Here is a 17,706-nt window from a genome sequence, read left to right on the forward strand (position 1 = left end):
ATGTGCATTAGTTTCACTAATTTGGTTGTCTATTGACTCTTAGACCATTTTAGAAGAGGTTGGGTTCGTGTTTGTCTTTTGACAAACAACTCTTTCTAATTCTGTCATAGTTGTGCGCCATCCTTGGTAAGAATGAAAGACTGGAGTCTGGAGCAGCAATCTTCTAACGGACATATGCTACCTCCCTTATTTTCCAGCAAATAGCATTTTAGATCTAATGCACATTATCTATACTCTGTTCATGTGGCTTTTCTTTGGGATCATATCATTTTATGTTGGTACGTCTCATACCTTGGGCGTGTCCATATTTCCCAAAATATTTTGGACAGCAAACCTCTAGCCCCTTGTTATAGAATTGACATGCCTCCAAAACCTTCCAATTTGAACCGATGATGCATTTTAGCATTACTCCAACTACCTTCCAATTATTGACAGTCACTTTATCATCCACATGTCCACACACCCACTATCCGTTGCCATCACTATTACTGCTTTATCAACTTCACTTCCCCATGCCCCTAAATGATATGATCCTAATAAGACATTTTTTTTTGTTATATATTCCTTCACTTGCAGCAGTCATTTAAATTTCATATTTTGTGCCTGAGTTAATATGTAGAGGTTTCATTATCAAGTGATATATAAGTAGTATTATGGTCATAATGTTGTCTGATGCTTTTGTGATAATTTGATTAAAGTTTTGGGTTTCATGTTACTGTCTTGATTTTTTAGCTGCAATTAACAACAGATTGGATTTTGAGAATTAAGATTGCTTGCTTTTTGTTTATTAATCGTGCTACATTTTTTTTTTTACTAACCCAGTTGCTACTTCCATACCGTACTTTTCTTTTGTAGCACATCCTCCAACATGGTAAACCACATGAACGGACTGTTGTTATCAGCAAGCTTGCTGGGCAAATTGTTAAGATGAGCCAGCAAAAATTTGCTTCCAATGTCATCGAGAAATGCTTGGCTTTTGGCAGTTCTGAAGAACGTCAGATTTTGGTGAATGAAATGCTTGGTACCTCTGATGAGAATGAGCCTTTACAGGTATGGCCTCTTTTCATCCCTTATTGTACAATATTTCAGTTTTTCTGAAGCTGAAGATTATCTGTTTCTCAAAAATTTTCGTTTCAATTTATTATCAGCTGAGATTAGTTTGTAACTAGAATTATTGTGCAATCATTGTTTAAGAACCTGTTCATTTGTGTTCAGTTTCCCTTCCTAAATTTTTCCAGATAAATAAATTAATAGATATAATAACATAAACATAGAAATTAGCACTGGGTTTGTCTGCATTGCCAAAAGAAGGCTTGTAGGAAGAAAAAACAATTTTGAGGGTTACACACACACACACATATATATATATATTGTTGTTTTGTAACATTTATCAAATCTGAAGTGTTGCATGAACGATGATGCAACATGCAATATGCAGGCTATGATGAAAGACCCTTTTGGAAATTATGTTGTGCAAAAGGTTCTCGAGACTTGTGATGATCAAAGTCTTGAGCTGATCCTTTCTCGCATCAAGGTCCACTTAAATGCCCTGAAGCGATATACTTACGGAAAACATATAGTTTCTCGTGTAGAGAAGCTGATAACCACTGGAGGTAAGGAATGCAAACTCCTTCATATATAAATTTCCATTTCTTGTTTGTGATATATTTTTCATATATCCGTCATCATTTGCAGAAAGGCGCATAGGGTTGTTGGCCTAATTTATCACATCCTCAAGCATCCTAATTGCAAGTCTTGAGGACAAGGAGCCCAATTTCCAATCACCACATTCCTTTTTGTACAGTCAACATAGATGTTAATATCACAAGTTTTTCCTCTGCAAGACATATATCTATGTATAGCATTGGAGATAAACACAGTCAGATGAGTGACTGGAATAACTATTTTTCTCACTTTGCTGGATTTCGTTATTAGTACTTGACAGAAAATCTCCAGTGAGAGTTAACATAGGATGTCAAGTTTAGAGAGTCGCGACAATGTGTATTTATTGTATGTATGAGATCCATTGTCTGTAAAGGAAATAATGGCAAATAAGTTATTGTAGTAACCAGAGTCCCTAGATCAGGCTCTAAACTCTCATTTCATATATGTAAATAATGCTACAACTTTCTTGAGTGCACTTTTGTTTTGATTTTATTGTAATAATAATTGAATTGATCCTTATGATTGGAAGTCAATTACCCTGAAGAGAAGTATTTTCTGTTTACGGGGATTCTCTATTTCTCAATGTAACATATGAGTATGGTATAGTATAACTAGACAGTGATAGCATGAGTTTTTCATAAGGATGCAGGAGATTCAAATTGGAAGCAGATTATTGGATATAGGTAGTCTTGGGAAATACTACATGTATTATGTGACACTTATTGACTGGTTTTTGATGATGGTGCATCATTTTAGATTGGGATAGTTTCACACTGGTGGAAGAAACAGACATGAAAACTCATGAAGAATGGTATTTTTGGCTATGGAAGATAAAATTTGTTAGTATCCTCTTTGGTGGTGTATACTATAGACGTGACATTTATTATCCAAGCACGTGTTATGTCTATCAAATGTAAAATCCGTTAGTTTCCCTGTTTGTTTTTGTCATTCTGATTCAAACCCATTTCAGCAAATGTATTCACCATTTTCACTTTTGATCTTCAATCGGCATATCAAGTATTGTCATGTTACGATTGTGTCTTCTTTTTGTTCTTTTTCCTTTCTCAATTTTTGTCAAGATTTGTTGTAGTTTTATCATAATATATTTAATTTCCTTTTTCTGGATTTTTAGATAATAGTGGCTTTGTTTTTCATCTACCCAAAACAAGGTTTTTATTTATTTATTTGGCCTATTTGTTCTAAGGTTAAGGTGAATAAATTTTGTCCATTGAATTGCGTATTTCATCATACAGATAGAGTATTATTCATTCATAAATTTTAAGCTGTAATTTAATTATCATATTTTACGAGACAACACGGATACCACTGTACTATTATTTTGTATTATAAATATAAATTTGACAACAAAGTAGAAATGAAAATCATATTGTTATTGTCTCCTTTATTTGTTGATGAGATAAAATTGAAATCACTTACTTCATCCACTACCACCTCAAACTCATATTATAATAATAAATTCGGATCTTAATTCTTTTTTAAGATTTCCAACCTGGACAACTTCTAATCAAATGAAAATTGAACATAAAAAAGATGTACTTATTAATCGAAACCCAGAATTAATTATCCAGTCTAGTATACTATTCAAATTGTTAACCCTCTACGTATATAGGTACTGTAGTATCATCATTACACCCAAGTATTGAATGAATGAATGGTTGGAAGATTATTATCCACCACAAAAAAAAATATATAAATAACACAATCTTTGGTATATAATTCCAAGGAAAAGTAAACAAAATCAGATTTCAAGAAGGTAATAAAATTGATAATTGATTGTATGTTTGATATACAAATCTCTTTAAGTTTCATAATTGGCAATTTAACACCACAATATAGACATTTTCAAATATACAACATCAATACTTAATTAAGCATAATTAAGTAAAATAGACATTTTCTATAATTTGTGGAGATATCAAAAGACTTTAAGACTCCATAAAACCGTGTATTATTAAACATATTCTCCAGTCAAGAGTGACATCAAGATAGTACAAAATTCACACAACTTGTAATCACAAAGCGAGTCGAACCTGTTACTATGTGCCACAATAAGTTGCGAAATTTTGTTAGACATAGAGGACGATTATAGGACAATACATAAAAATAGGTTTCATATTCCATAACGTAAAAAAATATATATATTAATGTCAGAAAGGTATATTAAAACTATAAATTACAATCTATTTAAATACAAAAGGTTAGAAGGTAGAGAAAAACTCAGGTGTTTTCATATAGTATTCCTTAGAGAAATTCAATATATATATATATATATATTTCATAATTTGTGTTGAATATAAAAGTTTTAATATTTGTAAGTTTTTTAGTTTATAAGAATAGTAGTTGTATAACAAAAGAATGAATGAAATGAAATAAAAATAATTGAAAAAGTTTGTAATAAAATGAGTGATTTTCATTTTAAAAAATATGATTAAAATAAGATGAACGATTTTTTGTATACACAATTAAAAAGATTTAAATAAAATATGAGTGATTTTCACTCTAAAAATATTATTAAAAAAAGATAATTGATTGTTTGTATATATTTTATTTTAAATATTCAATCATTATATAATATTTTATTCCTATAAAAAATAAAATATATATTTTGCAAGCATTGATTTGAGATATATTTGTAAGTATTGTTTTTATATGATCACTATTTTTATTTTTATTTTATTTTTTATTTTGAGTAGTATTATTTCTTTATTCTTTTGTGATTGGTTGAATGAACTACTATTTTTTATATTTTATATTTCAGGTCTCATTTACACTTAAACTTTTGATAACTAATTCTTAATTAGAAGTTTTATGTCATGTATTTATTTCAAAAATATTTTAATTTAATTATTTTTTTGGAGATTGTATATAATTAACAAACTCAAAGTCTACTTTTTACCAAAAAAAAAAAACAAAATAATATTGAAAATGATAGCGTATCACTATTTGATTTTGATTATTTTTGCCGTTAATTGAAACCATGTTCTAATATATCCTCCATCAAATCTAGTTTAATATTTTGAAATGAGTGTTTTAGTTTTAATGAACAATTTATTTCGACAAATATTTTTTTTTGTATTAAAAGAATATAATACGTATTCGAACACTAATAAGATAAAAATAACTGTTTAAAACTGTTTAATGTATAACTTAATCGTTTTTATTTATTTTAATTTAAACTTAATTGAATTATTTGTGCATAAGTTTGATTATTAATTTTCAATGTAATGATTACGTTTTCATGTATTTTATAGTAATTTATGGTTGATATATTTTAATTATTAAAATGTACTTACTATATTATGATTCATTGGATTGTTTGTACATAAGTTTGATTATTGATTTTTAATATGATAATTATATTTTTATATATTTTGTGATAATTTATAGTTGTTCATTTTAATAATTAAAATATTATAATATATTTATATACAACTAATTAAAAAAGTAACAATTAAATCAAATTTATAATAGAAATTATATTTTTTATTGTTGATTTTTTAATTATAGATATATAGATAAAGAATTAGAAAAATGAGAAATAAAAAAATAAATTCTAGAAATCCGACAAAAATTAGTTAGATGACTTTTATTATATTCTAATGATATTGGTAGATACATTCCAAAACATTCTTCCCAAAACACTAGAATTTCACCCACTAAATAACTTGGTTTCAGTATTACTAGAACTGGAATGTTGAAAAATATGCGTGAAGGGATGCATTTCTATCATTCCTCTATAAAATTATTATTCATGATGGATAAAATTCCACTCACTTTTTTTGTTAGTACATGTGCTAAAACAATAGGCAGCTTATTAGATACAAAAATATATATATACAAATGAATACTGTACAAGACCGAAAATAAAGGTTATTATAATTATTATTATTATTATTATGATTATTACTATTATTGTTATTATTGTATTACTATTTTTATATACATAGAATAAAAGGAGGAGAAGAGGGAGGAACCAACTCTAAGCTCTGGGCGCTGGCACTGAGCACTGGCAGCATCAAGATATATATATAACTAAATAGATATGCAGCTCAGCTGAGAATAAAAGCTCAGATGATTATAAAGCCGGTCATACTGATGAACCAATTGCCTTTAAGAGCCAAAATTATTATGGTCAGCTTTTGTCTGCAACGGATGCATGAAATAGTTGCATCCATTTCTGCACTGATCCTAACTGCCGAAATTCCACCATTTTTTCTTTTTCTTTGCACAAGATGGAAGCATTTCTGAATATGAAATAATAATAGAAAACAATTAAATGAAAATCACTTAAAAACAAGTGAGTGTAGCCTCTGAAAACATAACCAAAAGAAGCCAACTCTCTAATAAATGATATGTCATGGAGTTGCATAATTAGTCTGATGCAATGATGACAACCAAATGAATTCAAGAGCATTAAACAGACTGGAATAATAATAAAATTAGGATGTGCAAATATTTGAATCATAAACTTCTATCGGTTAAAAGCTCCATGTATTCATTTATCGAGTTTCTAGAGTGATTGTATAAAGGATAAATTTGCTACCTTCTTCCGGATAAATTGAGTTGTAATGCACCTCTGCCCAAAAGCTCAGAAATATTACTGCAGAAGTCACAACAAGTAAAGGTCATACACTTTAGCATTTTATGAAACAGAACTTAATAGTAACAGTACATGTCACCTTGATTATGCAACACTCACAAATTACTATTCTATAGGTAAGCAAGATATTGCCATTCATAAACTTACTCATTTCACATTTTACATATCAAAACATTTTTTAAACCATGTTTTACATTTACATGAATTTATCAAGAAGAACTTTTTGAATACAAAGTACATCAACAAAATATGTCATCATTTTCTCTACCTCTTGCCTTAACAAATACTGATAAAAAAATCTTACCTCTTTCAGACCTCTGTGTCTCCGGTAGAATCTCAATGTAACATGTGTCCTTGTAAGATGTAATCACAAATATTTTGACACCATACTGAAAGGACATGAGAAATGACCATATCATTCATAAAAGTAAATGAGGAATAATACATCAACAAAAATGCCATGGTTATCATTCACCACTTCAAAAATACTATATGCTCTCTATATAGCACCCACAGGATACTACTCAATTTATGTGTTCAAAACAATAAATTGACATGGGGGGGATTTACTCTTTGGACAAATAATTATATGGGGGGGATTTACTCTTTGGACAAATAATTAATGTGACTTCAAGACTGTCTCTAAAGATGTAAATTCATAACTTATCAAAGTAGCAGCAAATTCTTTTTCAATAAACACATCTAAAAGACCAAACCTGAAACCTCTATAACGTCAATTATTCTTTTTTAGAATTGTACACTAGGGTTTAGACCAATGAGAGAGAAAGAGAGAGAGAGAGAGAGAGAGAGAGAGAGCTCTTAAAGAGTTTTGAAGGACATGGTCCCTGAATTAAAACAAGAGAAATCCTTTGTAGGCTCATAGTATATATCAATGAAATGACAGCGCAAAATCGAGAGAGAAACGTCCGAATACTTAGAAGAGAAAGAGTGGAAACTAGGAGACGAGCCCATGAGCACGTGAATGAATTAGGTGACTAAATGCAGACAATTAAATTAATTAAAATTGATGGATAGTATTTAGTGTCAAAATAAGGTGTCAATTGATCATATCCCTAATATATATGCATAGCCAATGATACAGAAGAAAAGAATAATAGGGAAGGAAAGGACAAAATAAATTATGTATTTCCCACGTAGGCTCATACCCAATCTGCAGCAGCCTGCAACGTGACATGATCGCCCCATTCACCACTCCTAATACATACATACATAAAACTATCAGCAAACATATAGACTTCAATAAAGCCATAATGTCATAAATAACATAACATAGCAGCATATATACACATAATCACATACCTGCTCATATCCATTAAATATTTACTATAATCCATAGGAACATAATTCATATATTTTTCTGGGTAGGACTTGAGCTGACAAAACACCAAAAAACGATGTATCAATACAAAATTACAAATGACTATAGGGAACAACAACAAACAGGTAAATATGTCATTGTAAACACCAACAAACCTGTTTAAGAATTTGTTCCCGTACAAAAGCGTGGAGGTCTGGAGAGCGATAGAGTTGATCTGACAAAGAACGAAACTGAAATAAAAGAAACCAATGCAAGGCACTCTTTATTATTAGTAAAATAGAATGTGAAAATCTATGCATTGTGATCCACAGACCAAGTTAATAATGCTAAAAAACTTTGGAAAATTCCAAAACTTAGGTCATGTGTCAAAGTTGCTGAGAATAATAATAATGATTTAAAAAAATTAAGCAGGTACTTCACTAAACTTCAATAATAACAAAACAACTGAATTGCGATAGATAGAAAAATATATGTTCAAATAAAATAACCTAAATCATAACATCTGTAGAAAAAAAAAAGGAATTTTAAGTATGGATGACTTGACATTGCTGTGTCTCTTGGATGGACGGTAAGTGGAAATTTACTTCTAAAAAACTGCAAATTTGGAATGACTATTTTTTTTACAGGAATTGGAATGACGATGTTATTGGTATGAATAATCATATATATCTCTGAAGTTTTCACAGGAGCAACACAGTTTGGAATTTTTCGACAAGTATTTAATGAGAAGGGGCAGGTAAGGTGTTAAATATTGGAGCTGTGAGACAGAGTTTGTAAGAGTAAAAACTCCCAGCATTGTTAAGCCTACTTTCATAAGATACAACGTTTAAGTCAAAATATGTTTCTCATAATATATTTATGAATGTTCTAATAAGGATGAAATAAATCTTATAATACAGAAGTTGAATTGCGTTTCAGATTCCCACTCAGAAAGTTAAAGAACCAACCTGGCAGTTACCATCTCCTTTAACCTTAGACTCGACCAGTTGATATAACCGCAGTCTAATAAAGATAAAATTCTTAAAATTAGATATACGCTCAATGACATGAAATAAAGACAAAAATAAGACATAATTGATCTAACTTACGAACAAAGTATAGTAGAAAAAATAAAGAGTTAGAACTACATACAATAATCTTTCTTGTATTCATCATATTTAATATTTTTCATCCAATACATCCCACTCTCGTTCTTTTTAATTCAAAAATAATCAGATCAAAGGATAATGAAGATTACAAAGGACTTCCTAGGTCAGGGTTGGGTTGGGAGATCTGAAAAGAGATCATCTTGTTAGCTGGGTTTGTGCTACAGATCTTCAGATGAAGGGGTTTTTGGACATGGGAAATTTGGTTTCTATATGTATTGATTTAGCAATTAATATTCCAATTTCCTTTAGAAACTAAGTCAAGTAGACACCAAGTAAATATATAATGGCACCAAGATTAAGGCACCAAGTTACTCAGAAACTAGCTCATTAAGGCATCAAGTTATTCAGAAACTAACTCAGTAAGGCAAGTGCACTGCATGTGACCTTCTACTGAGGGGCACAAAGTCATTACCCATATACTTCTTCTCTAGATAAAAACAAAAACTGCACTAGATAGGGTATCATAGGATTTTTTTTAATGAGAATTAGGTGTGCTTCTCCACTCTGTGGTTCTACCCAATGATTTAAGGAACCAATCGCCTCTAGTATGCAAAAGGGATTGGGCAGTATTGCTGCTTTTCTAGTTGTCCTTTTCTTTGTATATTTTTTTTTTCTTTTCAAGCTCTTGAGGATGTGTTATCCCTGCCACCCTGTTTTAACTTCTCTTTGAGAATATTTATTCTATTACAAAAAGAAACAAAACTAAAATACTTATACAAAATTTAAAAATTTCTTCATGGAGAGGGTATGAGAGGTGAGCCTTGGCAGTAATATGAAATGAAGAATTTGTTCTCTCTTCTTGGTTATGGTAACAAAATATTGGCTATTTTATAGTGGTGTAAAATAATAGTCCTAGTATTTAATTAACTTCCCCTAGGAGACTAGTCAAACAAAGATACATAAAAAATAAAATAAACCAAGACCTGTCAAGCAGCCTTTGATGGTCTGATATTTCTTCGTCATCAGATGGTATTTTTTCGTTGATTTTAGGAACATGCTGAAAGTGAAAAACAGACAAGAGAAATAAGAGCATGAATTATTTTTTAAATTAGAATTACACATATAAACTATACGTTTAATGATATACCACTTAAGTCTAACGTATATGTAAATCCGAATTATAAAGCTCTGGTTTTTTAGACAGGGTATAGTGTGCTACATAATTATTTATACATTGAATTTTTTTTAACACGATTCATGTAACTAATTAGTATCAACCTGGTTGCTACATTTATATCAAGAAATAAAAATAGACATAGACGTGTTCTTGCAAGTCTCGGTGTCATGCGTGGGCCAAGTCATCCAAAATTTTGTGCTTGATTTCTATACAAAATCATCCAAAGAAGAGACAGAAGCAAATGGATGCACTAAAGCTACACTTACAGGAACGGGAACCATCTGATTGAATCTTTTGCCTACTTCACCGTCAAGAGAAGACTCATCCGATATTTCCAATGGACACCACATGTCATCACTAGTGGCAGGTATCTCTCCTGACCCATTAGAAGAACTAAATACTCCAACTTCATGCGCATCGTTTTCCCTTCCACTTGGACCACAATCCTGCACTCCTTTCGTATCACATGACTCACCTACGGGGTTCTGGAAAGATTCATTGCCTACATGTTGATTATCTACCATGAAAAGTATAAAAAAGCCTATCACTATATATGAAAATAACTAACAAATAACAGCTACTGCCAAGTTTGTAGTACCAAAGTTATAGCTCCCATTAGAAGACGAAAGCCAGTCTCGCGAATTAACAGATGCCTGCACTTGCTCATTCTCAAAATCCTTCGTCCCACCAGCCCCCATGGAATCAAGCTGTGACAACTCGTCTTGATATGCACGTGCAAGAGCCTCGTCACCCTCAACATACAAAGGTTGACAGAAGCCTTCCCTAACATATTCAACTCGACTTAAATCGGGATCACATCGAGTTTCAACACTAGGGGTACGACCATGAGAAAAAGTACAAACATCTAGAAGATGAAGACCCCATCGAACAACATCAGGATCCATGTTATGCGCCGTCATCATGTGCTTGCAAAACACATGTAACTCTCTAACTACCAATTCCAGAAACCAACTTGCTTTGATTTGAGTAATGTGGCCCCAAAAGAGTTCAATTGCTGAAAAAGAACAAAACTTGATAGTCACACTTCCTATTTATGTCTATCAAACTAACAAAAGTACAAAACACATTTCAAAATGGAAATATTGAAAAGCACAAAGCATCAATTATCAGATCAAGAAAATTGAAATAATACATACCCTAAATTACACACGCCAATGCAATACTAGTTAGAAATCAAATTTAAAATATAAAAATAAAAACTAAAAAGTTGAATTGCATTAACGAATATAAGAAGAAAAAAAAAGAACCCTTGATTTTCACTTCCAAAGCATCAAACTTTATACATGCAAAGCAATAATTATTATAAACGAAACCCTAAACTTGTATCCTGACACCGACATTGCTTCAAAATCACAAAAAAGAAAAATCCAATGAATCAGTTAAAAATTGGTTAAAGAGGGGATAGAAAAGAATAATAGGAACTAGAAGGAAAATGAGAAAGAAAGAAAGAAAGAAAGAAAGAAAGAAAGAAAGAAAGAAAAAGACGAACCTTGGTGAACAATGAAGACAGAGCAGAGGTTGGCGAATGAAAGATGAAGAAAACGATAGTTGGAGAATCTGGATTATGCACCCAATCAAAAATTTGTGAAATCTAATCACATAAATAATCAACTTATTTAACTGCATGTTTCATTTTATTCTTCGAGAAGTTAAAATTAATTAAGATTTAGATCAAATATCAAAATGTGGTGTACTTGGGTTGGATCTATGTCTTCAGTTTTAAGAGTTTCAGGCAGTATATTTATTATTTCATTTATCAACCTAAAAAAAATTTAATTCAAAGTAAAAAATCTATCAAATGCAGCACTTTTTATAAAATTAAACTCTAAAATATGTCGGTCAAATTAAACTCACAAAATTAAACTTTGAAATTATATGTCAGTTAAATTAGTCCTTAAACTTAATAAATTGATAAATACATCATTTAAATATATATCAGTCAAAATACTTCATATTTTAACTTTTATTTTTTAGATACTATATTGTAACATATTAATTGAATATGTGACATTTCTACGTATATTTCATATCAATGTAATTATAATATAAATTAATTTTTCTATTAAAATTAAATATTTCATAAATTAATTTGTCAATAATTAGTTTATGTATAATTACGATTATTCGTAAATTTATTATTGAGATAACAAAATTCTCATTAACAAATTTGTTCATGAGAAAATGATATTAACAGCATCAGCGTTGACAAACCACGTATTCAATTATAATGTCACATCAAAATATCGAATGAAAAAAGTTTATTACCGACTATTTTTATTGATATTTTATAATTTCAAATATTTATTTATCAATTTATAAAATTTAAAAACTAATTTAACCGACGTTTATAATTTCAATGACCATTTTATCTATTCACTCAATAAATTTATATTTAAGAATAAATTTTTTTTATGACTATGCTTTTATTTAGGAGTGTACACACTTATAGGAGTATTAGTGTTTCTTATGAAAATATTATTAGTTTAATTCATAGATAATATCGGTGGAAAAAATAACACATTCTAATCATATATTACTCGACAAATATTTATTGAAATATTTTACTTTACACCAATTTTACATATCAGTTAAATCCAACTTTCCTTACATATTTTTAGGTTATTGGTTTAATTGATATGTATTATTAGTTTAATTGATATGGACTATTGATTCCTTTGCGATGATAGTAACAACTATGTGGTTAAATAATAAAATTAATAATTTTTAATAATTGTTAATATAAAATTAATTTACAGTACACAATTATTTTTCTTTTAATTTTATGAAACTATAAAAATTTGTCAAACTTAGATGAAATTTGAAGATAAAAAAAGTTTAAAGCAATTTTTTTTAATAAAATTCAATTTTCATTTTAATAACGTAAAATTTTTTATAGAGTCAATAAACTATAATCAATCATATGTTGTGACTTTATAAGTAGTTATGATAAAAGTTAAATTTATTAATGTTCTCACGATTATATAATTGATTGACAATATATAAAATTTTATATTAATTGTAAATATAAATTAAATTATTTTAATATTTTTATTTTACTTTTTTCAAATAACACGAATATTATTTTGATTTAAAAATTTTACATACAAGCATGGAATGTTTAAATTCGATGCCAAATTTTTACATACAAGCATGCCACATTTTAAATTTGATGTTAATGTCAACATCATTACGAGCATGCTAAGTTTTTCTTTTTTTGATAATTACGAGCATGCTAAGTTCAAATTGCGTTCTTTAATCTTTTTAATACTGCATGATTATAATTCATAAATTTGATGTCACGTTTTGAGTTTGTCTTTTATTGATTTCACATGTAATTTATGTCAAGTTTATTTATAGAATTAAATATGTCACTTCTTATAAAATTTTATCTAGTTCTTATAAAATAAAAATATAATTTTTAATTTTTATAAAATTATCAAATAAACAGTTATGATTTTTTTGCAAACATTAAAACATTATAAAAGTCCATTCACCAAAATTTTAACTTGAGGTGAGTTAAATATAAAATATGTAGATATAAAAATCTCAAGTTAAAAGTAACAAAATTATGAACCCAACGGTTAAAATTTGAGCCCATTTTTATAGAGGAACTTTTTATAATCATATTTATAAAAAAAAAGTCATTCAAAAATATATGATATATTTCAATATGGACTATAAAACTGATTTTATATAAATTAAAAGTTGTATTTATATCTTATGAAGACTAAAATTAAAATGTTAAAATTTTATAAAAACTAAAAATATATTTAACCGTTATTTTGACACTATTAACAGTGTCCTATCCTCTAAGAGCAACTCCAATGGCTTTTGAAAGGATCAATTACGCCACACTATCATAGGAAAAAATCGAGGTTTGATTCAGTGCACCATTGAATTTCGTTGGCATGTCTTGCATCGTTGCTTCCTGAAGTAACGTTCAAAAAACATTGCATGCTGACACAAATTGACAAAAATTTAATAAAATTAAAATTAATTTTACTACCCTTTACTATTTAAAATAAATAAATAAGTGTTCCAATATCATGAACACTTATTAACATTTCTATTTAATTATATGTTTTTAAACTTATTATAATAATAACACAATTGGATGCATATATGAAAGATTTATTTCTTTGCACATTACTCTCTTTATTATAATAAATATTTCATTTGTAAATTTTTTTGTTAAATTATTTATTATTTTACAATACAAATACACTATTTATTATTATTTTTCAATAATATACTAATAAAAATGTTTTTTAAAATGAATATTTTTTTAATTAGACCTCAAAGTTGAAACAATTAATGAATTTGCTAAAGTGAATATTTTACATATTACTTTCCACGTTGATTTCCCATTGTTAATTTTATTTTTGGAAAACTCATATTTTGGAAACCTAATTCTTGAACCTCCTCCATCTCCTAGTCACACAAGCCCTTATCATTTGTCTTTTATCTCCACTTTGTTAGTTATGTCTCCCTATCATATCTTAAACGCATTAGGATCTTGTAGGACATTTTGTTTGTGTTCGATCATTCTATTAAAACTAACATGAGATGAACTCATTCATTACTCTAGTGCATGTTGGATTCCCACTAGATAGCATTTTCTTGGCAACCACAACGAGCACACTAAGGTAGTGTGCAATAGAAAGAAAAAAAATAGCCCTACAAATGCAACCAAAAATAGTATGGAAAAGACAATGTTGTGAAGAAAGTGAATTAGAGATGTCAAACCAACATTAATTGTTTTTCATAACATAAAAATAAAGTTCCAAAAACTAGTTAACAATTAATGAGTTTCAAAAACTAGTTTCCTTAAAACAAATAATATTCATTATGGAAACTAGTTTTTTAGAATGAAAAGAAAAAGAGAAAAAAACTCATTCTTCAAAGAAGAAGTGTTGATTAGAATAAGTGCTGCTTGCATTAGAAAAAGTGTGTTAGTGACATAACTATGTGTATGGTTAGGGATATTTGGGTTAAAACACTATAAAAGTGATAGGTATTGAAAGCAATAATGAGTGTAGGCAGCAATTTCCAAAAATTAAGGCCATTTGGATAAAATGGTCGGTGCATTGCGGTTGATATTATTATTATTCTTTTTTTTTACTAAAATAAACTATATTCTTTGATTTAAATCGTAAAAAATATCAATGTAATACAAATTTAAATTTTTTACATTATAAAGAATAAATATATGAATATATCTATAACATTTAAATTAACAACATACAACAATTGTATTACATAAAATAATATATATATATATATATATAAATATGATAAAATTAAAGTAACTGAAATATCTATACATATAAATATGTAACATGAATAAAAATAATTAAATTTTATGTGAATATAAGCCAAAATAAATAATACAAAAAAAAGACATTACATCAAGACGAGATAATTAAAGAATATCACATTAAGACAACAAAATTATAACAAAAAAAATATAAAAGAAAAATTAAATTTTTGTAAAAATCATTTATTTAAATAAAATAAAGAAGGAGGGGTAGAAAAGATTTTGAGAAGTGAATTTAGACTTAGAAAATTGTGCTAAAGTACTTATTTCACATGAACCGATGCTTATTTCAATCTATTTTGAAAGCTCTTGATATTTCATGTCAAGGTTTTTAAGTTACAATTAACATCGATTAAAATCTACTACTCGGAAAATGTGAGAATTAAGTGCATTAAAATATACAATTATTTTTTATAAGATAAAGTTTAAAATGAGAGGATAATATCTTTAATATAAGAGGGAAAATCTTTGAATTCAAAGATTACAAAGATATTTATATTAATCTTTTTATAAACCTTCTTCTAAAGGCGCTAATAAGATTCAAACCCAAAATATTTGAGTATATTTTTACCACTAAAGCAAATATTTGGAGTTGTTAAAATAGGCGATCAACAAACTAGTATTAACTATATAAAATGAGAATTTAATTAAATTTTAAAAAAAATTATCTCTCGAATTTAATTATAGATAATCTTGGATTAACCCAAATTAATAATAGGCAATATGCAATTCAGGTTGACCTAAATATAAATTAGACTAACCCAACCTCTTTTAAATATTTTTATAGAAAATTATTCAAGCTCAAAATATTGAATTCAAATGCCATGTCAGGGAATTGCTATATCATCACTTTCAGGTCCATATTTTGGGTTGCTAAGATCAATTTGTAATAAAAAATATTTGGATAAAATTGATATTAATGTAAATAGTGTCGGATATTGGACTGTACATTCAATTCAATAGTACATAATTTTTAATTGGTAAATGATCGTTTTTTTTTTCTTTTTATAATATAATAAAATGAAGATAATTCTTTTAATATCAAATGTATTTTTAATTTTTACAAAATTGTGATCTTTTAAATTAACTCCTTAATATTTTTATTTATTTTAAATCTTTATTTTTATTATATAGAAATTGAAAATATCAATTTTTTTTAAAAAAAACTCTTTTCAAAATATACATTAAAATAGAACAATTTTTTAAGGATTACACATTTTAGTTTTTTTATATAAATTAAAATTTGTTTTATTATATTTTTAATTATTAAAATTACATTTTTTTTTATTAAAAATTTAATTTTTAAAATTAAAACGAAAGTGTAAATATCTATACACAAACAAAAATTGATTTGTTTTATTAAGATGGATCGAAAGCTCTCCTACCAAGGATACATGGACACGTATTCCCTACTGTCATGCTAAAGTAGTTGTATTAATCGTTAAAATTAGAGTTTTTTTTTTTTATTTTATTTTTTTATTTTAGATTTATGTCTTTTATCTCCATTTTGTTAGTCATGTCTCACCTTTGGAAACCACATTAGTATCTTGTGGAACGTTTTAATTAGAGTTGGAATCTTGTATCAGAACTAAAACATCACCCATTACTCTAGTTATAGATGACATTGTGATGCCAAAACTATAAGAACTCATTAAAAGTTAGATTAATGATTAGAATAAAAGATAAGAATAAGTTATTATATTATTTTTAAATTTAGAATTTGATCAACAAATAAGTTAGTCTAGAATTTTATCTTATTTTATTTTAATATAAGTTGAGTTAAAAATCAATAGAATATGATAAAAATAATAATTTATTCAATTAACATTATAAAATATAATTTAAAATTTAAAATTGAAATATAATAAAATATAAATATAAATATAAAAACAATTTATAAAATATAAAAATGTAAATCTAATCAAATGTAAACATAAAAATAATTAATTGAATTTGATATTAAACTTAAAAATAAAATATTAATAATCAATTTAAAAAATGTTTATGATTTTATCACAAGGGTAGATTTGTCTTCTTATATAATTTAATACATTTGTATTTAAAATTATAAAAATATGAAAATTAATTAAACTTTTAAAATGAATATAATTTGTTTACAAAGCTATTTTTTCCATTTACATAAAATATATATCATATATTTATTTACATTATAACAAATAAAATAGAATTATTTGGTTAGTCTTAATTTAAAATAAAAATTAAATTATTTTTTAATAGTGTTAATGGATAGTTTTAAATATAAAATTACTTTATTACTTAATTTAATTTTTAGTATTTTTTTTTGTTATTTTATAATATTTAAAATATAATAAGTTAATTTTTTTAAAAAAGTAATATATAATTATTCACAATGGTAATTTTGTTATTTAAATATAATATATATTATGTCATGTCATCATAAGATGTGTACTAAATATATGACAAAATAAAATATTATTTTGTTAATTATCGTGTATG

General features: G+C 27.3%; 2 protein-coding genes across 9 annotated transcripts in view; one reads left to right on the forward strand and one right to left on the reverse strand.

Moving 5' to 3' along the window:
- The window catches only part of LOC101506083 (pumilio homolog 4), a 7,115-nt gene extending 4,931 nt beyond the window's left edge, over positions 1-2,184 (forward strand). For 2 of the 4 annotated variants that reach the window (XM_004496187.4, XM_004496188.4), the window contains exons 10-12: positions 856-1,050; positions 1,403-1,613; positions 1,696-2,184. In XM_004496187.4, coding sequence (XP_004496244.1) covers positions 856-1,050; positions 1,403-1,613; positions 1,696-1,721 — 432 coding nt within the window. In that variant the 3' untranslated portion in view covers positions 1,722-2,184. The remainder of the gene's footprint in view (positions 1-855; positions 1,051-1,402; positions 1,614-1,695) is intronic. The other 2 variants (XM_004496189.4, XM_004496190.4) reach the window with 1 other exon arrangement.
- Positions 2,185-5,378: 3,194 nt separating this feature from the next.
- LOC101507274 (OVARIAN TUMOR DOMAIN-containing deubiquitinating enzyme 12) lies at positions 5,379-11,614 on the reverse strand. Of its 5 annotated transcripts, none has more exons than XM_027333174.2 (11): positions 11,401-11,614; positions 10,489-10,905; positions 10,157-10,365; positions 9,697-9,770; positions 8,573-8,627; positions 7,781-7,855; positions 7,607-7,680; positions 7,453-7,501; positions 6,591-6,675; positions 6,230-6,286; positions 5,379-5,930 (listed from the first exon to the last, which is right to left on the reverse strand). In XM_027333174.2, the coding sequence occupies exons 2-11, from the start codon at positions 10,811-10,813 to the stop codon at positions 5,875-5,877; spliced, it is 1,059 nt and encodes a 352-aa protein (XP_027188975.2). In that variant the 5' UTR covers positions 10,814-10,905; positions 11,401-11,614; the 3' UTR covers positions 5,379-5,874. The 5 variants fall into 5 exon arrangements, with proteins under 5 accessions (XP_027188975.2, XP_004496251.1, XP_073222974.1 ...); XM_004496194.4 differs by having other exon boundaries at positions 10,157-10,375; XM_073366873.1 differs by having other exon boundaries at positions 10,157-10,392.
- Between the last annotated feature and the right edge of the window lie 6,092 nt (positions 11,615-17,706).

The sequence above is a fragment of the Cicer arietinum genome, chromosome 4 (assembly GCF_000331145.2).
Source record: "Cicer arietinum cultivar CDC Frontier isolate Library 1 chromosome 4, Cicar.CDCFrontier_v2.0, whole genome shotgun sequence".
NCBI classification, from domain to species: domain Eukaryota; kingdom Viridiplantae; phylum Streptophyta; class Magnoliopsida; order Fabales; family Fabaceae; genus Cicer; species Cicer arietinum.

Coding starts and splice junctions, on each gene's coding strand:
- LOC101507274 (XM_012714574.2), bottom strand. CDS start 10,813: ATGATGACGGCGCATAACATGGATCCTGATGTTGTTCGATGGGGTCTT. Junction 7,856..8,572: donor AAGGAGATGGTAACTGCCAG/GTTGGTTCTTTA, acceptor CTTTTATTTCAG/TTTCGTTCTTTGTCAGATCA. Junction 5,931..6,229: donor CTCAATTTATCCGGAAGAAG/GTAGCAAATTTA, acceptor TTTCATATTCAG/AAATGCTTCCATCTTGTGCA.